This window comes from Indicator indicator, chromosome 3 (genome assembly GCF_027791375.1).
Source record: "Indicator indicator isolate 239-I01 chromosome 3, UM_Iind_1.1, whole genome shotgun sequence".
Lineage (NCBI taxonomy): Eukaryota > Metazoa > Chordata > Aves > Piciformes > Indicatoridae > Indicator > Indicator indicator.
In genome coordinates, this window is record NC_072012.1 from 22,497,409 (window position 1) to 22,522,237 (window position 24,829).

Genomic DNA, 24,829 nt, shown 5'->3' on the forward strand with positions numbered 1-24,829 from the left:
TATGAAAGGTCATGAAACTAGACTTTCAAATCACCTATTCATCCTGCTCTTACTGAGTTATCACCAGTTAAAATTTGCAGACACTTTCCTGGGGTTTTTTTGTTTGGTTGATTGGGGTTTTTTGTTTTGTTTTTATATACTTGACAAACACAGTTGTGTCATATCCATATCCACCTTCAAAAACTTGAACCCAAATGCTCCAAGAACACAAATGCACTGCTAGGCATGGGGGACAAGATCTAACAATTAGCTAGCACAGCACTAAGTTACAAACTGATCTAAGAGAGGAAAGCTGTGCTGTTTTCTGACATACATGCAGAGTACCACAGAAACAAAACCTTCAAGTAACCTCATGGACATTTTCACATTTTCCCAGTTTAAAAAAATCAAGTGACACAAAGATATCAGTGTGAAATTCATGAGACTCCCAGACACTCAGATTTATAACAACATGAGGTGTTACCTACTTTACCACCACTGTTTTGGGAACAAATAACATTGCTGTTCAGTAATTAAGCTCCTGAGTAACTGCATCCTCAAATATACATAATACTATCATGGAACAGCACACTTTTTCTGGTGTTTTTTTGTTTGTTTTTGCTTTTGTTTTGTGTATATATATATACACATATTAAAAAAAAAAAGTTAAGATTGAGGTAAAAATAGCTATATGGGCTGGAAAAGGAGTGTTTGTAACTTTTAATTGTACCTTAACTGTTGTAAAGGTTTTGACATAGCTACTGAACAGGCCTGGGTACCAACTTGCTGCTGGAAAGCAGCAGGCTCTGTGGACTACAGGCAATATGCAGTTGGATCACTGGAGTACCTATTCAATATTAACATTTTGTGCTTGTACTGAAGTTGGATGAAGAGCAGAAAAATCTACAGCTCAGTAACACTATGCCCTTCAATCTGCCTTTTCTAACAAAACAGCATAAATGAAAGGCGAGTCTTCATACAGCACATGACAATAGTGTTAAGAGCATAAAACAGGGAAGAAAGGAGAACCCAAGCTTGGTTCACTTGAGTTAGGTTTTATCTCAATGTTCCAGTTTGTAAAGTCACTGCTAAAAGATGTTAGTCTAAAAATGTAATTTCTGAGATTATCAAAAGCTCTCAACTACATTGCTTAGACAAGTACCTAAGTGTTACTGCATGCTCTGGATGTAGCTTCAGCAGTTTTGCTTTACGTTACTTCGGTTTTACACACACAGCTCTAATTCTCATGACTTCTGTCTTCAGCCTTCTCTACTAGCTTTCTCTAATAACTGCCCTATTTTGTCTCAATAAAACCAGATAAAAACAAACTGCCATAAAAACACAGTCCTTAAAGCTTTACAAGCATTGCTTTTTGATTCAAGTAGAATGGAAATTAATTAGTAAACTTAATGTAGTATCAAAATAATTATTGAAAAGTCAAACTTGATAAAAACAGATGTTTAAACTGCTGTTTTAATTAGTTTGTATCAGATTATTATAACTGTACATCAAATATGAAAGGATCATTTAGGACTAATGCCCTCACTAGTAGGCTCATCTATTCAGTATGACCCGAACATGAGAAGATCAATATTTAGCCAGCACTCAACTACAGCACAGCTCTGCAGCAGAGGAAATATTAGCATCATCACACAGAGAAAAAGAGTGGTTAGAGTATAATACACTAAATTGTCTAAGTCAGTATCCCTGACAATCTAATAGAAGCAGTGACCTAGATATTGTGAAGTTAATGACTGCTCCTGAACAGAACACAAAACAATGTGCATTTCCAAGAAAAATTAATTAAGTGACTGAAGGGAATCCAAGTTTCCCAAGTTTCCCCATGTATGCTGCAAAGTCAGTGGGATCTGTACAAAATCTCAGTATTGCTCATTACACAGCTTTTAACAGCACATCTCATCCAGTTAAGCAAGTACTAAAGCATCAGTTGAACACAGGCAAACACTCTCAAGCAGCATCATTCACAGCACAGAGCAGGCAAAACTCTTCCTTGCCATTTACACCCACAGCAAGGCCACAGGCACTGCTCTGTCCAAAGACAAGGTTCTCTACATATCTGACCATGAGAAAAATTAATCAAGTTACCTCTGAGCAGCCTGTAGAGTTCGCTCTTGATCAGAATTAGCACACTTTTCACCCCATGGGGTCAGGTGGTAGTCTGTCTCACAACAGTTTATTTTGCCAATGAGCATGGAGAAAACATGGATTTATTTCAATCAATTCAGCATCCTTATTCACATGCAGCTATTAGAACACAATCATTTTGATCAGTGAATACCAGTCCTATGTTTATTGGAAGACTCACTCAAATTCTCCAGACTTGTAACTTTCAGATCTGTTTCACAGCACTCTATTATTTCATGTCATTATTTCCATTTCCTACATCATTTGTAATGCCAATTTACTTAGTGTGCACATCTGCTTAAAAATCAATTTTATTTATTACCAAGGAATTCTTTCACAGATGAATACTTAAATCATCACCCTCCAAAATAATACTTTATTTCTAATACTAGATAGAACTAGTATTTCAGTTAAAGAAGTACTAAGATATTCACTATAGTAACAAGGAAGGGAAATCTGCATGCCAGCAGTACCTGTAACGAAAATGCTGTTTCAGAGTCAGTTTGCAGGCATTTGGAGGGCTGGGAGATGACAACACTGAGTAACACTTGTATGTAACACATGAAGTCAGTTGCCAGTGAAATGCAAAGATCCAGTAATTTAAAAAACAAAATAAAAAGAGAGTAACTATCACCCTGAAAGCTCTTGGTAGTGACAGTAACAATGCAATTCTTTGCTACCCACAACTATGGTACCAATATCTAGGAAAACAAGTCTACACTTCTGCACATCATGTCATTAAGCAGCACACCACTGCAAATGCACAGATGTCGATACCATTGCAGTACAGGCTACAGGCCTTCAGCAGATTTATCCAATCCGCAGAGGAACAAGGGCCAAGGGAGACATCTACAACACTGGAAATTTCAGCCTGAAGTAACAGAAATATTTATACACAACTGAAATCTGGGGAGAGGGGGAAGCAATAAGCAAAGACTAGTTTGAGTACCTCAGAAGGCATGACAGATTTATTGCTGAAGCAGAAGTCTGAATATGAAGTTGTATGCGGTAGGAAGAACGGTCATAGCATAGGAGCACTGGAAACCAAAGCAAGACCTTTGTCAGACTGATGGACAATTTGGGAGTTGAAATACTCAGAAAAGATACTTCCCTCTTAGAGAGCAACTACATAAAAAGGAATACACCACAGGAAAGGGACAAAACCCTTTTTTTTTTTGCTTTACTTTTTTTTTTTTTAAGCAAAATAAGTAGCATATGCTACTCTTGCCAGTCAGCCCAGACTGCTCACACCTTTGCACACCAAGGGACTTCCCACAGTCATTGGTAATCCTGGGATTGGTCATGTTTTGCCTGCAAGTTCTGTATACAACTGAGAATCTAATCTGTCACAAAAATAAAAAATATAGGATGCAAAAACATTGCAAAATATCTGCCTCTTTTTAAAAATCTCTTTAATTCATTTAAGCAAAGAGGGGGGGGGAGGAAATAAAAGGAATGAAGCTGTAGGCAGTTTAGAAATAAAATTTCAGAACTAAGACATACCTGAGCAAAAGTTTGAGGCTGTATCAGCCAAGACCACTTAGCAGGTCTTCAAAAGGAAACAGTTCTGCTCTTAAATGGAAAATCAGGGTTTCAATTTCTTTTTTTCAGCCCAGACAGAGCCTGTGATACAGAAAGCTATTTGCTGTCAAGGGGAACGTCCACACTATACTAAAAACTGACACAGTTCAAAAATGAAAATATAAATATTTGAACCAAAGTGAATGGTAAGCATTGGGATCACCAACACCCAAGGGTTTGTCTGGGGTTTTTAAACTTGATATTTTGTTAACCAAAAAGCAGTACCTCCTAAAGCTGGGTTTGATTAACTAAAGCCTTCTGCTAACCCAATTTGAAAGCTGTGTGCTTGGTGCAGCTGAGACCACATTTCTAGTATCAGGAAGGCTCAAACTCTTAAATGAACCAGTTAATTTTTCAAATCAGAATCTGCTAGAGTGATAACTTATCATGTCACATGAATCATTTGGTCATGGCATAAGGGGAAAGCAAGATCCCTGAGGCTGCAGAACTGGTAGTAATCTCTTAGCCAGCAATAAAGAAAATAGTAGTGACACTTAAGGACATATTAGCCAGATCCAAGAGATTCATGTTTCTATTGCTTTTCTAATACGTAACTATGGCTATACAAAGGTAACATTTAGCAACTGAAATACTGATTTAACTAATAATTCCTTGACAGACCTAATTTAGATTTGATCACATTGGGGCAGTAATTTGTTAAATGACTGATTTTAGTGCCAGGCATAAGTATATAATAACATTTTGAATTTTAACAGCCTAAAAGCAAAATATATTTGAAACAAAAGGGTCTTAGGTGGTTGAATTAGACATCACCTGAAAATCACATTGTTCTATTGCTACAAGGGAAGCCAAAGTGATCACTAAGTGCACCAGTGTTATAAACTGGGTGCATGAAGATGCACAACTTTCAGAAAGCTATTGGGAAAAATCATTTTGAAAAAAATTTTTGAAACCTGACCCACCAACAAATCAGAGCTACAGAGGGCTTTGGAAATAAACATAGGCCTAGAATCTTACATTTTACACACTTAGTTGAAGAACAGGCTGTAGGACAGTTTACTGCTATTGTAGCTACTGGCGGGGGGGTGGGGGGAAAACTATCATTCAGATGTGTTTGAACTTTACAGCAATATGTTACACAAAGAATTAAGTAAGTTAAATGACAGAGGTTTTGCTGTTACCACACCAGATGCTAGCTAGCCTTGAAATCCTCTTCCCTCAGAACTCTCTTTAATAGAAGTCAAGTGTTCCACAGGTAGGGAGAGAGGAGAACAGTTACCTTGGACACTGCTGTTCTTTTATTAATGAAACAACACTGGCTTCCAGACTGGGACTCATCAGGAATATTCCTACAAAACACATTGACAAGAATCTTTATTGCTCGGCACTGCCAGCACAGGGAGCAATTCAAATCCAAATGTGCCTCCTGAATTGCAGGTCGCTACTTAATTTGAGGCCTTTCTAGCTTGGTAAGTAACCATTTAAATATTCTTTAGTTTTAGTCAGATCACTGATTTAAGTTGAGGCAAGTGGTTCGTTGTTTGGGGGGGTATTTGTTGTTTGCTTGCTGTTGTTTTTTTAATGTGAAATGGAATTGTCTTAACTGTGGCTTGAGCAAGGGCAAGAGGTGAACATAGAGTTTGCTTCTTTGCACCAGCTCATTTAGAGAGATGCACTCAATTACCGGTAATGTTCCTGGAGACCAGAAGGTGTCCAACTGTCTTCCACAACAGTGAAAGGTTTGTCTCTGTTCCCCCAGTAACATCCGAAAGGAGTAGTTTGGGGAGTGCCTTTAATGAGCAACTGGAAGGAATCTGTGAAGGAAGGGCTGATTTTGCATTCTGACTGATCTCAATTTACTAAGAATGCCTCAGCTCTCCCTCAGTTTGCTACAGCTCCTCACCCCACTATGGCGTAAGGGCATCCTATGCGTTAGTGCAGGTATGAACATAACCATTTAAAGAGGAAGTTAAACTGAATTACTATTTGCAGACCCAAAAATAAAACCAATCTGTTATTATGAACCTTTATTAAGCGGCTCACACTTCAGTATAAATCACACTAAAAAGATTTTTTTTTTAAAAAGATATTTACACTACAGTGCTGACACATTTTAAATGAAAAAATTGGTATAAATAAGCTCTATGGAAAAGCCTGGAATTGTCAAAAAGAATTCTGGCTCATCTTACAAAAAATATATATGTTAAATGTCAGCTCTACTCTAAAACCTACAACTCAAAATTCTTTAAAGACTTCTTTATGTTAAACCTGCAGTGTTTACAGTGCATCTGGCCCTAAGTGCTTTGATACTTCACAGTTATGGACAGGCACTGAGGAATGTTACAAAGCTACATAACTATTTTCTGTAACAGATGTGGAGGCAAGTCACAAGCCTGCCTCACAGAATTCATGAATCTTTACATTATTACATCATTAAGTTTAAAAAGGAATTTAAAACCACATATACAAATTTAACACAAATTTAACACAAAAAATCATCCTCTCTTTGTCCATGCAGTTTTGGATATGATGAGCTATGTTGTCTTGTGTCATCTGGGTGTATGTGACCTCCAGAGCATAACTTGCCTTGCAAGTCCTTGTTGCCAGCTTCAAATTTAGAATTCATTTCCAACTTAAATGCCGTCAACTCAACAGGATCCAACCTAGTCTGAACATTCTGGCCCCCAACATCATCAGGTGCCACTGGTTTTTCAGCAAGATCAACATTCATGGGTTCTTCTTTCACTCTGTGAGATGCAATAGGTTCATGTTTTATCAGCACAAGCTCCTGCTGCAGATGCTTTGTCTGCAGAGCATCTGAAAATTTGGTGTCTTCGGAGGTATTTTTGTTCACCGTATATATTCTGCTGTCAGTCTGAAGTCCAATAACCGAAGACTTAGGGTCTGCAGAGGTCTCTGTTTCAACAGTACTTGTATTTTGAGAAAGTTCTTCCTCTGCATGATAGAGCTTGAGGCGGATATGCCAAGCCAAACTGCACACAGCTGAGACTGTTTTGAACTGGTGCACAACATTCCTTGGGATAAAATATATGTCATTATCGAATAACTGAATTCTAGCATAACGAATGCCTTCCCTTCGCAGCTGGTTGAGTTTTGCATCATCAACCCACTGGACACACTGAGGGGGGAAAGAAAAAAAAAAATCAGAGGTGAAAACTGATGTTGGACGCAGAGGGCACCTGAACAACACTTCATCTTATGCTTACCTGAGAGAGCGGAGGCTCATGCAAATCTAATTGCATTCGCTGAACCACCTCTAAGAAGTCTCCAGCATGAAAACAAATTACATCTTTGGTTATACGAGGCTGCTCAGACCTGCAGAACCGTAAGAGTTGCAGTGTCAAGGGCTGAAACTAACATGCTACAGAGAACAAGAAACAAAATCTGCAAGCAAGGAAAAGCAAGTGATAAAAAAACCCCAACAAAGCAATTCTCGCATAACCTACATTTTGAAGAAAAAAGGTTGACTAAAATGGCTAATTCTCAAACACAGTCTCATTAAACTGATTAAATGAATTTCTTCACAAGTGGTAGTAAAAGCAAAAAAAAAAAAAAGCCAATATAGCTCACTATTTTTAATTGACCTCTGTCTGCCTCGATGCTGAAAGTTGGATGTCCCTGATACACTGGGCTTACTGTCACCACTCAACACAATATGACCACTAGCTATCTCAAGGCATGCAGCATTGTGACTCCTGGCATACATCCCTTTGTATCTTTGCCTACAACACCCTGTTCAGAGTTAGGAGTAAAGCTGAATCTACATTAAGCTGTCATAACGCTAGCAAGCAGCAAATACTGGCATCCTCCACAAAACATCCCCTGATTTGTGCTCACTGAATGGATTTAGATCTTCTGTAGCTCTCTAAACCGTTAGAATTTACCTCTTGTCCCACATCTCCCCCAAAGAAAGACACACCATTTATGTAATTCTTCTAGAGACACCATCTAGAAATAGCTAACAAAAGGCAAAACCAATTACAACCCTTTACCACTTCCTGATCTAAAAGCCAAACTCAGTTCTCCAATGCAAATATAAAACCAAGCTCCATGTGTTTGGTTTTGAGGGATGTTTGGATTTCCAAAGACTTTTACAATGAGGCAATATGAAGATTTTTTTACTATGGGATATAGCCCACACTGCGATGGCTTTGCAAGGAAAATTTATCAGACTCTAGTCTCTCAACCAGGGTGACAAGTTAAGATTTACTAGGATCCAGGGAGGAGCTGATACAGCAAAACTGTTTGACATATTTCAGAATTTATTTAATGGATGTTCAAGCCCTCTATTAAAAGCAAGATTGTAATAAATCTTATGTCTGTGTGTGTGGTGCTACTAATGTTCTAAGAAGCAGGCAATGATATAGAGTTTGTCTTTTTAAACCCTCAAAACATTTTGATTTTTTTTAGGTCATGACCTCAATAAAGCAAACAATAACCAGTTTGAGGCTCTTTTCAGAGGGAAAAAACAAACAAACAAACCTGCAAAACCATCAATAAAACCTAAAACCCACCAGATCAACTACTGTAAGTATGCTATGGAGAATTCTCAGACTACATATTTTACTTTTAATTTTATGAAGATTAAGATGTCTCTCTACATTTTGGTCTAAATACTCCTAAATAGTATTTAAACATTGAAAGCAAAAAGCTTAGAGAAACACTAAAAAAGGCATGTATATTAGCTACATTGATCCACTGCCTGTAATGCAGGTGTGGGTTTTATTTTTTTAAAAGATGTGCCTGCATCTGGAGTTAATGTTTGTAAATGAAGTTAAGAATTAAAATAAGCACAAAGAATATTTGCATACTAAAAGCTTCAAAGAAAATGCTTTCACAGCATCTACTCAGACATTTTATACAGGAAAAAGAGTTAATGATGTATTTTAATAATGCCTTTTCACATTCTGTATACATGCAACATCTCATTCCCAGCTCTATGCTGCAATCCTACCACAAAACATGACGTTTCTTTTGCATGCATGAAGATTGCCAGGTTATTTTTAACTTTGCATTGGCAGATTTGATACATCACACAACTCCCAAGATTTTATTTTGTAAAATCCAGTTTAGAGAGTACTGTGTGTGTGCATCCCATGCAAAATAGTAGCAGAATAGTTCAATTTAGATGCTCCAAAAGATATTAAATACAAACAATACTATAAAATTACTTCAGAAAATCAATTTCAGTTCCTACTAAAACACTGCTAGAACTGTTTTTGCAACATTTTCTTCCTTAACCTCATTATTCAAAAGGTTGGACTCTTTTTGCTGTAACTTTTCAAAACAGATTCAAGACTACAGGTTTTACCATAAATATTTCTGACCTGAGGCATAAAGTCTTGGGGGTGGAGTTGCGTTTGACTGCTGTTTTTTTTTATTTTCATTGACAAAGCTAAGTCTCTCCCATATGTGCAAACTAAAATTTAAAATAATCAGATCAGTGGATCAGCTCTAGCCATGCTACCACTGCTCAGTCTTAATTCGGCCCATCTTCTCACAACCAGAGCAAGCAGAAAGTTTAAGGCTTCAGCTATGATGAACCTGAAGAAGAAATAAACTGCAAAACCTCAAAGCCCAACACACAAACACATTAATGTTCTAGTACTTCCCCATCTAATGTTCTAAATGTTCTAGTACTTCCCCATCAGCAATTAGTCTGTTTCCTATCTCAATGAACTCATGCACTGTAACATAAATTTGCATCCGTTCATCCACGGGGAATTCACTCTTCTTGTTTCTAGACATACATAAAGAGCAAAATGTGGTTCCAATGTTTAGTCTACAAACTAAGATCATTCTATCAAGTCAAGGCCAGAATATCTTGACAAATGCTTCTTGAATCTGGACTAGGAAGTCCATATGACTATGAGTTTTTTTATTTGGCTAAAAGTGACCAGCTTCTAATGAGACACATTCATTCCCTGCATCTCATATGGGAATTCCAAAGACAGACATCAAGGACTATTGCACAGCAGGATTCTTCCTAAGTGATCCACCATAAATAAATAAGGGCTAGAACAGCCACAGCTCTGAAACAAAAGCAGAAAACTTCTGCTCAGCTCCAGACAACACAAAGAATTTCCATAAAGTCTTCATGTGCACCTCTGAGAAAGAAACTCGCAAGACACCTTTCTACTTTCAACAAAAAAGAAAAAACAGAGGACAAACATCTAGTGCACAGAGGCAAAAAAAAAAAAAAAAAAAAAAAAAGGCCAGTATCTACTAAGTCTTCATTAAAGATCTAATGCTACATTAAGCTAGTCTGTGCTCCTTCAACCAATTATACATGGAAATCCAGGCAAATCTTTCTCGGACACCTAGATGAGTAAGTCAATCAACACATACCACTCTCCACAGTGCACAGCCTTCAATACTCCCACAGCAGCTGTAGTCTGTCGTTCAAAACCTTGTCCTATGTGATCTGCATGGGCTCGTGTCCGGTCTTCAAATAGCATTTCACGGGGTTCACTGGTTCGAGGTAGGTACTGCAAGTTTTTTATTTCATTGGTAGTTCTGTGGAAGAAAAACAGTATTAGTGATTCATTTTTTAATTCCTTATTACCTGATTTCCACCATCACAGCCAATAGTTCTTTTCTCCCTTGATTGTGAACAGACAGTCAAATGAGAAATGAAGCAACACTTAGGACAGATAAAAAAATGTACTCAGCTATGCCAAAAATCAGAACATCTACACAATAAATTTTTTTTTTAACCCAACCAAGCAAAAAAACACATCATCAGGGCCCTGAGTGCACTGAAAGACCATGAGTGAGCAGCCTTATCTGCAGTCTCCACCCACAAACCCAGACAGTAAAGCCCAAATAACAAGTGACATGACAGACGAAAACAGCAGACGAAAACAGCCTTTCGTTGTGCCAGGGGAAGCTCAGATGTGACATTAGGAAAAATTTCTTCACCAAAAAGGTTGACAAGTGTTGGAATAGGCTACCCAAGGAAGTGGTTGAGTCACCATCCCTGGAGGTGTGATGTTTAGTGACATGGTTTAGGGGAGCCACGGCAGTGCTAGATTAACATTTGGACTTCGCGATCCTAAAAGTCTCTTCCAACCAAAATAGTTCTATAATTCTATCACATCAAGTCCCATGAGTTTATGTCTTCTAATCTGTTACATGTAATGTGTTCCTTAACCTGATTCTTCTCCCCTGAAGTCAAGTAGCCATTGCTGCAAAAATTCCTGCTGTCTCCAGCACCTGGCATTCCTGAAACTCAATCTCAACAGTAAAGGGCAAAGGAAATATTGAGTATGTTGGCTTTTTCTGTGTCCTTTGTCTCCACGTTGTTCATCCCATTCAGCAGACACCTTATATTGTCCCTTATGTTTCTTTTACTGCTGTCCATACACTTGCAGAAATCCTTGTTGATCTTCACATCCCTTGTAAAATTCAACTCCAGATGGTCTTTGGCTTCAGCTGCATCCCCTTCATGATTGGGCTGTGTCTCCATACTCCTCCTGAGGCACCTGACCTTGATTCCACTTCTTGTATGCTCCCTTTTATGTTTGAATTTTTAACAAGAACTCCAGACTTAAGTTTCTCATGACAATATTCCAGTTCTGCAGAGAACATCACTACTCTTAAGCTGGTACTTATGTCATTTAATGTTGGAAGTGTTCGCTTTTAGATCAAAGAGAAGCTCTTGTCTCTTGGGGTCTTTAAACATTCGCTTACATTTAAGAATAGGGGTATTAATTCCAGTCTCCTGGCAAAAAACATCAGCAGTTGTATGTCTGTTCACATTTCCCCACAGTTTTCATCTTAGATTCCTACTAGAGGTCTAACAGGGACTTACTTGGCTACCTGGTATATCATTTTAAATAACTAAATAAACAAATACACATCCTTACAAAACAACTTCAAAGTATATTTTGGAATGAAGATGTACAGAAATTTTTTTACTAAGATATAATAACAACCAGTCAAAGGTTTGAGATAAAATGAATTTGTAGGGGAAAAAAAACTAACCAGGTATTTATCTAGCAAAAAATTCAACATACCTCTTCCTTTTGAAAGGTGACTTTGGCATGTCAGCCACAGGGATCATCTGTTCTCCTGGCCGTACCCACATAATAGGGCCATCATCACTGTCTTTACGACTCTCTAATTTTAAACTAGAAAGTGTCCCCCATGGCAGTGTACACTAGGGGAAATACAAGGCACAAGTTTTAAGTGAGGTACTTTAAAAGCTTTTTAAAAGCAGCCTTTCTCTGTCACAATGAAAACATTTATCACGCCACCCAGTTATCTATACAAATATCATGTACTCTCACTTCACTGTAATAGTACTAAAGAGCATATCATCTCCCTTCTCCCAACCCATTCCCTTCTGTCCTTACTTTTAAGAAGGGTGATTCTTCCAACATATCAAGGAATTCAGGGAAGTAATCCCCCACTTCCTCATCAACTGCTCCAACCAGGCTGATCTGTCTCATTGGGCCAGCTCTATACGTACCATGAGAGTATGTTCTTTTTACCTACAAGTAGAATACGACAGCAAAAGTTATACTAATTAAACATCTTTCACCTCTGTGCTTGTTTTGTGATTACTATTAGTCCTAAGGTTTCGGCATCCTTAAGATTACTACGAAGTCAATTATTATGAACTTATCACTAAAGACAGAAGTTCTTGTTAAGAGACACTTGACAACTTGTATTTCATTTATGTTTAGTCTGAAAAGAAGTTTGAGTAGATATTCATTGCCTTTCAAGAAAACACCATTCCAAAGTAGTAACTGTGAAAAACTATTTATGTTCTGCTCAGTAACTAGTAAATAAGGTTTCTTACCTGGATCACTCAAGTCTAGTTTAGTTTATACCTTTTCCTGTAAAAATCAGGCAGAACACTAAGTTACAACTAATTAAACTCTCAAACATTTCCTCTGTTAATCATCCTCTGCAGTGTGGCCTTTGTGTTAGTACACTGACTGGAACTAATGATCACAGTGAAGAGAGGGCTCTTAGAGAGCATGAGTTACTCCATTTTTGCTGTGCTAACACATCTTGTGCTCCCTTAAAACTTTAAGGACTGTAGCAGTCAAAATCACATAACAATGTTTTCCTGTTCAAGTTCAAGGTAAGATTCTTTCTTCAATAATCTGATTTGTCATGTTAGAACAACAAAATACTTAGGCATAAGATTGATGAGGATCACTTTCCCCTTAAACTTCCAAATCTCAGGCTGAAAGACTGTGGTATTAATAGATGAGAGATGACAAGGACAGGAAGCTCACTTGTCATTACTGGCTTATTGGATTCTAAAGTATCCTAAAACTACTGTCTGAAGGCAGAGATAATTATAAATCTGTTACTCACAGTTTACTGATAAACCTAACATGCAAAAGTATGCTTCTTCCATGGGCACAAGAAGCTTAGTATTCCATCATTCCAGGCCAGGATGTTAAGCTGCTGCTTTCAGCCACAACCCCTGCTTCCTTCTGCTACCAATACCATTCTCCCAAGTAACAAGTGATAGAATAAGAAATGGCCTTGATTTGTGCCAGGTGAGGTTTAGATTTGACAGAGTGTTTAGGTGCAACATAATCCTTAAGGTGGATCAATTAAGAAACACTTCCTACATTTCCAAAAAGATCATGTCACTGAAAGCTAAAACTGAAAGACCAACTCAACTTCTCTAAACATTATTTGTTCATCCCAATTCACTCTTTCTCCTGATGAATTACGTTCCTCTCGTTCACCAGATAGAACAAATTCCTTTCCAAAACACAACTTAGAAGAGGTGAAATAGGAACAACAAGAAATGCTAAGATAACATCAGAGTTACACATGATGAACAATTTCTTCTGGGACCATGATCAGGTCATATAATTGCAAATACAAAGAATGAAATGTCTAACAATTGAACTAACAATGACTTATGGTACCTTGCTCACTCACTGCCAACAGTAAGAGCCATGGGAGAGAAGAGGAAAAGCAAGCAAATGCATGGGTGCAAGTAAAGATAGTTTAATGAGCGAAAACACACCAAATGGTGTTTTTCACCACTCACTACCTCCACCAAGGAATGGCTGTCCAGCCAGTCTCCAAGCAATAGCTACCTTTCAGACCAACACTCACACACCCCAGACCCCTCAGTGTTTTTTTTATTGCTGAGCACAAAGTTATCCCTGCAGTCAGTTTGGGTCACCTGTCCCAGCCCTTTCAACTTCTTACCCACCCCACTCGACTCACCAGAGGGTCCAAAATGGGGAAAATGAGAAAGCACTGACACTATGCAAGTGCTGCTCAGCAACAGTCAACACACTAGTGTGTTATCAACAGTCTTAGTCACAAATGCAAAACACAGACCCATAAAAGGCTGCTATGAAGAAAATTTACTCTAACCCAATCAGACCCAGTATAAACAAAATAAATCCACACTGGTGGAGAAAGAGGAAAGATCTGCATTATTTTCCTTCTTTCCTATGCTAGCATTGGGTCTTCTGATGATAGACAGGGAGCCAGTTTAGAGAATTGATCTGATTTTAATCCACAAATTACCTGGATAATTTATTCATTTCAGAAAATAAAGCAAGTAAGAATTAGGTAAAGACGCAGGCCATAAAGGCTAAGCCCTAGCCAGAAAGAACAAGAGAATCTTGAAGAGGAGGCAGCTGTCACCAGTGGAAAGCAACTCTCATCTCATTTCTTCCATGGACTGGGTTGCAGCATCCTAAGTTCCAGACCCAGATCAGGGGTTGCTATTTAAATGACACTATCTTAGATTAGGCTAAAGAAGTAGTGAACAATTATATTAAAAGGTGAGGTCAGACATAAAAGTAAAAACTAGCTAGCAAACAAATTCAGTTTATCCTCACTCCGAAACTGGACTCCTACTATGTAATAGTGTGAAGACACTAAAAAAAACCTTCCACGCATGCTTGGCCAAAACCAGAATGAATTCTTTTAAAAGCAACAAAAAAGATCTATTACACATTAGGTAATGGCAGTATTTTCTTTTTTACTGTCAAGATCCTTTATTTGCTTTGTCCATATAAAGTAAAAGATCCTCTATATTTCTGAGCTCACAAACACAATGCTAACGTACCAAAACCAGTACTTCACCAAATTCTATACAGAAAACCACACACTGATCACAAATCAAGTATTACACGCCCTTCATCAGGTAATCTTCCCAAATGTAATTTTACAGTTTACTGTGTGGGTATGCTTTTAGAATGTTACAAATGTGCTCAAATAAAGAGCTAACAATCTAAATCCAGAATCAAAGGGGGCATCGGTGATAGTTTTTCTAACACGTAATCAATGGGATATATAACTGAATCAATGCAACACAGCCTAACCTCTTTCTTCTCAAGTAGCTTACATTTCAAGTATGTCACCTAAAACACACAAAAAGAGACTGTCATTCTCTTCCACCAAGGTAATGGAAAATTATGACAGTAAAACGACCACTGAATTCAAAATTACTAAAATTTTAGAATTATCTGCTTCTGTGACTAGTATGGCATGAAATGACATTTTTGTGTAACTTGCTCAGTTTTAACTAAGGCATTCTAAAAAGCTAAAACAAATATATTATTGTCTAAAAGAATCTAAACACCAAGTCTGAATATATACATACACACACACACACAAGTCTGGATATGTATATACACAAAATACTAACAAAAACATATTTGACCATTATCATCCCACAAATATGGAACATTTTAGTCGCTTATGTTAAAGATGTTTCCATTTTCTGTTTGAAAAAGGTATGAACTGCAAGGAACATTCCAGAAAAAAAGCATTTCAAGAGATTAAAATAATGCATAGTGGGGTTTTGGCTTGGTTTGGGGGGTGGGGGGAGGGAAGAGGGAGGTTGGGTTGGGTGTTGGTTTGTTTGGGTTTGGGGTTTTTTTTGGTGGTGGTTTTTTGTTTGTTGGTTTGGGGTTGTTTCGGGGTTGGGTTTTGTTTGTTTGTGGGATTTTTGTTGCTTGGTTTTGTTTGTTTTCCCAGTTGAAATCCCAACATTTTCCTGCAAGAATTTTAAAGGTTTACATTTCTTTCAGTTTTAAAACCAGGTAGTCTGGAAAAGCAGCCCTCACAGAACAAAAACAAAAACTTCAAACCCACTGAATATAATTTCAAGAAACCCACAAAAATACCCCACCAAAGACCAACAAAAACATTCAATCACCACAAAAATATGCTTGGTGATCAGAACGAACAGTGGGTTTCATTACACAAGAGCATAAGCAATTCACTCACATGAATGCATCTTAGAACTGAAAATATCCAGCTTCATGTTCACTGTTACTCCTCTAAAACTCTAGTCATGAAGAGGCAATGTAGCATAATTCGGTGCACAAAAGCTTTTCTGTTCCTTGCCCACTTTTTTCAATCCTTAAATGCTTATGTAGATAGTCAGTTCGAAATGGTAACCAATCCTGAAGCATCAAAATCGCACTGAACAAATATTAATCAGAATTGCTCCAAGTTTAAAAATACTTGTAAATCTACTTGGCTACTTTCTACTTTTAAGCCAAGTGTTATTTCATAGCATTTTTTTTCTCAAGTCAGACTTTTTGGTATCAGAATAAGATGCTTCAACAGTTCCAAAATTACTCAAAGATGGCCCAGTATCACTAAAACTTTAATTTGAACATAGACACCATCTCCCTACTGGAAGCTTCTGGAAATGTATTCCCAAGATTTTACTATGGTATAGGTTCCATCAATGTCTTTTCACCACCGTACTCTGATAATCATGTTTCATCGTGCAGCTGAAACCTTCAAATAATGCAAAATGATCTATTATTCTGAACTGCAGTGGCAGAGAAACAGTGAAGCAGTCAATCAGTAAAGACTCTTTTTAAAAACAGTAACATATGGAAACAAACATGGTGCAAATCTTTCATTATAAGAAAATGAAACACTAACCAACTATTTCAGACTTTCTTTGGAAAAAAAAACCACATGCATGTTTCCAGCAATTCCCCTCAGACACTAGAGGAACAAATATCTTCAAGCAGGACTTCACAAATGAGAAAAGGAGTAAACAGCAAAAATCTTTCTGCAAAAGATAAACTTTTAAGATCTAATCAAGGAGGACAACAAAGAGAATATTAAAAGGGGCTGAAAAAGAATTGCAATGAAAAGCTCCACATCCAGAATTTTAAGTAAGGACAACCACTCAGATGAAAATCACAACACAAACATGAACTATCATTACTACTCCGTTTCTCCCTCTACAATTCTTCTATTGTTCTTTATACTACTTGAATATCCAGTGTCTGACTCTCACGGTTAATGTAGGCAACATGGAATAAGTTACTTCAGACTGCAGAAAAAGCAAAAAAAAAGAAAAAAAATTTCTCTGAAGATGTAAACTGCCTTCTGGAGTGGAATGGGTCTGATTGTGTAGCCTCACACTCATACTCCAGCTACCTCTCGGACAATAAACTAATATTATTACTCAGTAATAAGTTAAATTTGCTGCTGGATTAACAAAACCACCCAGCTCACCGGTTTGAGAATCATCACAGCTTGTCAAAAGAACATGCAGCTGGTTTAGAAAGCTGCAAGGACATTCTCTATCAGCTGCTACAGATGCTGGGTTCGCTCTGACAAATTGTTCAACTGCCTCCTGTGCAGTGTAAAACACAAGTGACTTTCCTGAAACTGAACACGCTCACTTTAGTCTAGTTTCAATTTCTAGGAAAAAAAGTTATTTTTAAGGTGTTTTTAAGACAAATACTCCAGTCTTAACCACCTAGAAACTTTAATATGGCAAAAGCTAATAAATGTGAACATGTCAAACCAATCTTTCATTCTATACCAGGATAGGCTTTTTTCAGAGCACCAATACACACTTCAACATTTGCATAACGTTCTCAAACTGCTACCCAAATGTCACCTAGTGACAGCAGATGGTGGGCACTATGCATTTGTCTGTGTTCATACAACTCCCAACATGAAATGGCCAACTCTGTCACATGCCATGGGAATCTCTCCTTTGGACACAAGGTATGCTTATAAAACCTACACGCTACACAAAGCTGCAAACTTACTACAGGAACAGATCAGAAAGGTCTTCGATAAACTGGAGAAGGGATCTAAATACAGCAGATACAACTCAATTCGAACAAAAGCAAATCACTGCACTCAGCTATATATAATTAACTGCATAAAGACAGAAAGAGGAGTGACTCCTCAGCAGGAGCTGCTGCCACAACATATTAAAAAACTGCTCTGAAAAAAGGAGGAATAGGTAACAAAGAGCAATAATTTGCAACACACTTGAAGCAATCTCTTGTACTCCTCGACAACAATACACCATGCAGATACTCGATACTCAGTTCTGTATTTGTTTTTAAAACAAGGATGACTGAAGAGAGCATAAGAGGAAAGAAGTAAGACCAAGAAGGATAAAACATAGAATGGTAGACCAAAATAATGCCCATTACTTAATCTAGGAAGGGAAAAAAAAAAATGAGCTGTTATGCAGTCTTCAAATACAGAGAACATTCTAAGAAAAGCATAGACTGTTTGCCTCGTCCACTCATAATCAGAATAAAAGAACTGGCAGAAGGATTAGAATTAAAAGGACAAACAAGGGGGAGAAAAAACCCAAACAAACACCAACCAACCAACCAAACGCACACCAAAAAACATTTTCCACCAGGTTCCTTTAGGATGTGTGGAACAAACTAGATCCAGCAAACACATCAGTCAATAATTTGTCAGATATAGCAATAAAAGTAAGTCAATCTTGTCTTGAACCACAAGGAATTGCTGGGTATTACTCAGCATTTTACTTCACCTGTACTAAGAAGTCTCTTCTGGGATACAACTGAAGCACAGTAAAATCAGTCCATTAAGCACTGTTGTAGCTAAACACGAAGTGTGCACTTCAGGGTTTCAGCAAGGCATGAAAACTTTATACTTTTCCAGCCAAGGACACAGTAATGGGTGCAAAATACAAGAGGCATTTGCCTCAATGGCACTAAATAGCTTAACTGAAGTGATGTAAGCTGCAAGTAGGTGGCAAAAGCTGATTATTTACATTCCTCAAAATCTTTCTGACAAGTTAAGATTCACAGCTATCAGGTAACTGATGCAGCTGTTGCCATCCACACAGATGACGGAGCCCTGGAATGTACCTCCAGAGAACAGTTTTCCACCACCTGAAAGAGTGACTTACGGATTACAAAGATACCCATATGAATTCCAGCAGGCCAAATCATAGAAACAGTCTGACTGAGCCTTACAGACAGTTCATAGCAACAAAGCTGCTCCTCTAACCAAACAAAAATTTAAGAATTAAGCACAGGCCCACACTGAGTGACAAAAAACTCTCATTCCTCTCTCCCCCAATTCTGTCGAGACAGAACCAGCTCCAAAAGAAAATCCTCCTTCCTGTGCCTGCTCTAACTATTCTCACAAGCCCACTTCTAAATCTCCTAACACGTCAAACTGCATTGCCTCTGTCTGACACAGACACATCGGGAAGCATTTGCAATGCTACAATTGTGAATACTATGTAAATTACTTAAGAGATGAAGACTTTTGCAGATGCAGACCTAGGAGGACTCCAACAGTTTTGACCTGAACAACAGAATCTACTGTGGAATCTGCCTCTTAGCACAGAATTCAGTGAATATATGCATAATTTAAAACCAAAACCCCCTCATCTTTCACAAAACAGAGGTTGGAAATTATTGAGTAGTAATCAAAGAATCAAGTTCAGAAATATATAAAACAACACTGATAAAACACTGTAATGCTTTCCATTTCAGGCTTATTTCAGACCTTTTGTTTTGTTTCAATATACTTTTCAGACCTTTTTAAATACTTACATTTATCAGACTGATGATGTGCTACAATGAGTCACAAAAACAACCAAAGAATCTCATGTACTGAAGTGAACTTCATTTCGGTATTTGAGTTAAAATTAGCAAAGCAATACCCAAGTTTCTTAAGGCTAAAGAAGGGTGAGACACGCTCAAAGCAGCCTTAGATAGAACCAATTTCCTACTTAAGATGTCAGAAAATGACTCACCTCTCACTCAGGACTATACAACTGCTAGGCATTGCTGAGGCAGCTCAGACAACAGGGAATACAGCAGCACAGAGCTTTTGCAATGTAGGAACACAAAACTACATTTTGAATTTCATGGAAATATACTGCAACAGCATATTAGCATACCTTTAAGAGATTCACAAAGAACTCAACGAGACAGGAGAACATTATCGATCTGCACAAAATGTAATGTTATGCAGTCATTTAATACCTTTTATAAAGGAAGGGAGAGGCAGAAAGCTGAAAAAGTAGTAACCAATAATAATGAATCAGAAATTTAAAAACACACACAAAACCATTTGAAGGTTAAAAATCACAAAAATTCACAGCTCTCCAATTCGAAAAAGGTCCTGCCATATGCTGGAGGATGAACCCTCTGACACTGCATCACTCATTACTAAACTTTCATACTCCTTCCTAGACATCTTTGACATTGGGCCCAGTCAGAACAGACAACAGTAAGCTAACAAAACCTTTCCACTGTAACAGATCACCTGAGCAAGACAAAGTAAGCTGCCACAGCAAGGCAAAAAAAAAGTAACAACATGGTAAGGAAAAACAGAATCAATAGCTAAGCAACCAAGACACTGACTTAAGTCTTCCAGGAAACAGTGATGCTGTGCAGAAGACTATATGAGTAAGCCTGATATACGCCTGCACACGTTATTTCTAATTTATACATACTACACCCTCCACAGTATTTTCTGTCAAGCAACCAAACTCTGCTAAGTGACAAAATTAACCAAAACCCAAAGAAAACAGAGGATGAGAAGACACTAGAACTAAATCTGCAGGCGAGTAAAACACAGGTTAGAAGACAGACTACGAAGCTGACCAGCTGAATGAACTAACAACAGAATTCGGCTTCTTTCACCTGCTACATTCTCTCTGTTCCTCCTCCACTTACAGAAAAATGGGAAACCATAACGTCAACCCATATGACCACAGGACTGCTTTAACTACAGATACCAATGATCTCATTGGAATAGCAAATTAATCTGTCCTTTCACTATATATAATTCCATTATTTTAAACAACAACAAAAAATTGTGCTGTTCTTAATTATTTCTTTAGGGCAGATACTAGCACATGGCCATACTTACATTAATACTGCCCAAGACATGAAGCTGGACTTAAAGAACATACTTACAAGGACTGATACAGCTTTTTTTTTTTTTTTTTTAATACAAAATTACCTAAGAGAGCAGCTTTGGGTAGCTGCCCTTAGCATGTGGTGTGATTTTTTTACTACTGAAGTAAAGACTCTGTTTAAATACTGGGAGGGAAGGGGAAATCAATAAATAAGCACAAGTGTATTTTACAGAATAATCCATGGCAGTGGATGTTTTCTTAACCAACACTGCAAAAGTGCTCTTGCATCAACACTTCAGTACTGCATATTTTTGTGGGTAACACACACTTGAAATCTGTCCCTAAATACAACAGTGTGCCATGCAAATATTTCTATGTAGTCAAAAAAAAAAAAAATGTTTTTGATGAGAAAGATGACAGCATAACTTACACTTGAACTCTCCACAACTGCCTAAAATGTGAAGAATAAAAATCATTGAAAGATGTTCCATACAAGACCTAAATTCACAAATAGGGTATTAAACAAGCAATTGTGAGCTGAAAATGCTATAATGAAAAACAGGATTAAGTTTCTTCATAAATTCTTTCAGAATATCTACACAGGCTTTACATAACACTTATTATCAAGGCAGCAATTTAAGGTTTGAATTGTTTTTTCCTGAAAAGATGTAAAACAAATAATTAAACAGCAACATTCCTATTACAGCAAGGTAACAAATGGCAGAGGGGTTGGTTAATCAGTAGCTATTTTTCACAGAGTATATAGTAATCTTTTTCAAGAAAATAAAAAGAAGAAAAGAGACTCAAAAGCTGCCTGCCATTTTGCCACATAACTAAACAACCTTCAAAGGAATACAACTAACTGGCAGAAACACAAAAGGGTAAGGACCAAGGTGGTAGCTACCTTAAACCAGGATGGTGTTCTCCTTTAAGGATGGATTTAGAAGACTAACTACAAAAACAACTAATTAACTGTGCCCTACACAAGTTTCAGTGTATTAAAGCATTTCAGTTTTATCAAGAAGCTCATACAGATAATCTACAGAACCCAGACATCTGCAGCTAAAGCATTTAAACCCTCCAAAACTCAGTTAAGGTTCAGCTACAGAAACAAATCCAAAGAAATCGACAGATGTACACATGCATACAAACATGTCCTCTCCTCCATAAAATCCAACTCTGTGTCTCATTTAGGCTCCTTATCTTTAATACTGCACAACTTATTTTTTAAAGAATTCCCTAGTTTCTAGTCTTCTCCATCATCCACACAGCACAGGTAGTAGCAATAGTATTCTAAAAAACCCATTCACAGTTGTTCGAAACCATTATATGACTTTAGAAAGTAAAATGTATGACCTCTTACCTGAGCATGAAAATTTGACATAGTCGTTGTCTCTATATCTTTCTTTCCCAAAATCTCCATTTTCACTGGTGAATTGGGAAAATTAAACGAAAAGTAGTCTAAAAAGTCAGGTAAATAGGTAGCTGCCCCATGAACAATACCCATTACATAGTAAGCTGCACAGTTTTCATTTTCACTAAAAACCAGACCCACAAACTCTTCTGCAAATCTCTCCATCTCCACAGGAGATAAGTGGGAGAGTTCATTACTGTAGGCATGGATAACTGATGCACCTCCGTTAGGCTGGTGCTCAATATGAATCAGCTGTTTGAACTCCAATGTGTCCAACCTTTTGAGTTTATTTTGAACCCGTGGCTCCTTTAACGAGACAAATGGAAACTCACTGTTCTCAGGTATCTTGGACTCACAGTCCTTCTTGGGATCCATATTTTTCCCATTGAAATCCTTAAGATGATCATCTATGATGCCTTTGGCTTCCTGATCCTCAATATCAGAAACCAATCCTGAGCAGATGGTCTGAATGGATTTGCTGTACATTTTTGGACGCTTCCTCTTCTCATTCTCTTTATGTTTCTTTTTCTTTTTCTTCTTAACTTTTTTAATCTGTAGCTCTTCTGCATTGGTTTTTGGTTTCTCCTTCCCACCTGTTGAGAGGGGAAAAAAACATCCTTAAGTACCTTCATATACTAAATTCATATTAAAGATGAGGATTTGAAGTTACCAAAGGCCTCATCTTGGCACATAAAACCAGAGAACATTACCAAGAGTCAATAATGCATATCTTACTGAAACCAAGTAGTAAGAGACACTTGGCTGTGTTCATATTATGACTGACAAATAAGCTGGGAGGAATAAATCACAGAAAAAAAAAAAATTCCCAAGGCTGCTTTCCTGATGAGTCACAATCCTTAATCACACTCTTTAACTGGTTATCAGCAATTACTATACCAGAAAGTTCACAGACATTTTATGACAGCTGTCAAACACTGACAAACAAGGCGTTTAAAAATGGTCAGTGAATATCAGCCGTCATCACCAAGCTGTTCACAGGATGCCACTGCCAGAACCTACCTTGTCAGGTGGCTTTACATAGTTATTCTTCCAGAACTAAATAAACTTCGTTGAAACACATATGAGAACACCTAAAAAAATTATCCTACGCTACTTTAAAAACAGTAATTTAAAGAAAACAACACCCAAAACAAAAACAAACAAAAAATCCAAGAAACCAACTACCCACCTAATATCAAAACCTCACAAAACAAAAACTAGCTTCAAGTTTCTATAATATGAAATTTGAACTGAAAACAAAGTGTACTGGTCTAAAGCCGAAAAGCACTGGTTTGGAGATCAGGTGTTGAAGCGTTTTGCAAGGTTAATATTCTCCTTTGTTTTAAAGTGTTCCCTCAAGTGCTTTTGGGGTTTTCCAGAAAGTCATAAACATAGTAGTCAAACAAACGTTGTCACTACACTACCCCGAAGTCTAGAATTTGAAATTGCTTCACAATTTGATAAATCAAATTACTTTGCGTATTACAACACAAAATTATATTCATAACAAGCAATTCAAAGTTCAGACACAGAAGTTGAGAAGTTTAGTCTTACAATGAAATACATAATTTTTAAGTAATCTCAAATTCACTGGAGTTGTTAGACAATATGCTGTACGCAGGTAATTCTCAGATTGCAATGCTCAGCCCAAATAATTCACAAGAGTCCTTCGGAAAAAAAGAAAACACCACCACCACAAGTGTTGCTGTACAGAATCACACTTCCCAGCTGGTAATTAAGAGGTCTGGATATGGAAGGTGCAGATACTGGAAAGAACAACAAGCAATTAGGGCACCTGCCTCTGAACCTCTTGAGGTTTGTGATAGCAGCCGCATACCTCTGGGATTTCTGAAGTGGAGGCAGGAGCACTAGTTATCTCTCTAGCTTCTATTTTTCTCATCTTGTAGGAGGAGGAAAGGAATGCCCTGAGGTCACTCATTTCTTTCTTAGCCTAAACAAGGAAGCAGGCTCTAGGATTTCTTAACTTAATCCACACAGTTAAGAGCTACAAAGACTTCCTTCACTCCAAATCAGATTTAACACAGCACATTCTCCAAGGACCATTTCACTTTTAGCTAACAGAGTTCAACTGCCAAAGGGCACAGTGTCCATCCTCACAAAAATTCCATCTTTCATTAGCAAAACTAGCCTGGGCCTCTGCAACAGGACTGCTTCATTTGGTAGATGTAATATTCACCGCTTCTTTGTTAACATCCTCTGCCACTGAAATCGTTAAATCTAGTGGGCATGGAAAGACCAAAGAGAGCAGAAACACACACATACAACCAACTACTTCAAACCTTAGAGGAATCCTGAAAATACTTCATTGATGGTGCCAGGGTACTTGAGTGAAGTGTCATCACCTGACAAAACCCCACTACTGTTCACATTCTGGGATATTGCAATGGTATCACTATGGCATCAGTTCCATCCAGGGAGAAATGAAAACCAAGAAATTGTCCATAACAGTGGGAAGTTCTGTAACACAGGTCTAGAAATCTCAATCCAAATTTCAAAATATGGACCGCAGAATAGACCATTTCCCCCCTCTTCCTCACTACAGGAGTATCAACTGAAGAGCATCCAAGAGC

General features: G+C 37.7%; 1 protein-coding gene across 1 annotated transcript in view; it reads right to left on the reverse strand.

The window, feature by feature from the left end:
• Nucleotides 1-6,148: 6,148 nt before the first annotated feature.
• RSBN1L (round spermatid basic protein 1 like) overlaps nt 6,149-24,829 on the reverse strand; it is a 41,590-nt gene continuing 22,909 nt past the window's right edge. The window contains exons 3-8 of the mRNA XM_054399467.1: nt 22,188-22,831; nt 12,045-12,182; nt 11,706-11,848; nt 10,036-10,203; nt 6,894-7,002; nt 6,149-6,805 (exon numbers count right to left, since the gene is read on the reverse strand). Coding sequence (XP_054255442.1) covers nt 6,149-6,805; nt 6,894-7,002; nt 10,036-10,203; nt 11,706-11,848; nt 12,045-12,182; nt 22,188-22,831 — 1,859 coding nt within the window. The remainder of the gene's footprint in view (nt 6,806-6,893; nt 7,003-10,035; nt 10,204-11,705; nt 11,849-12,044; nt 12,183-22,187; nt 22,832-24,829) is intronic.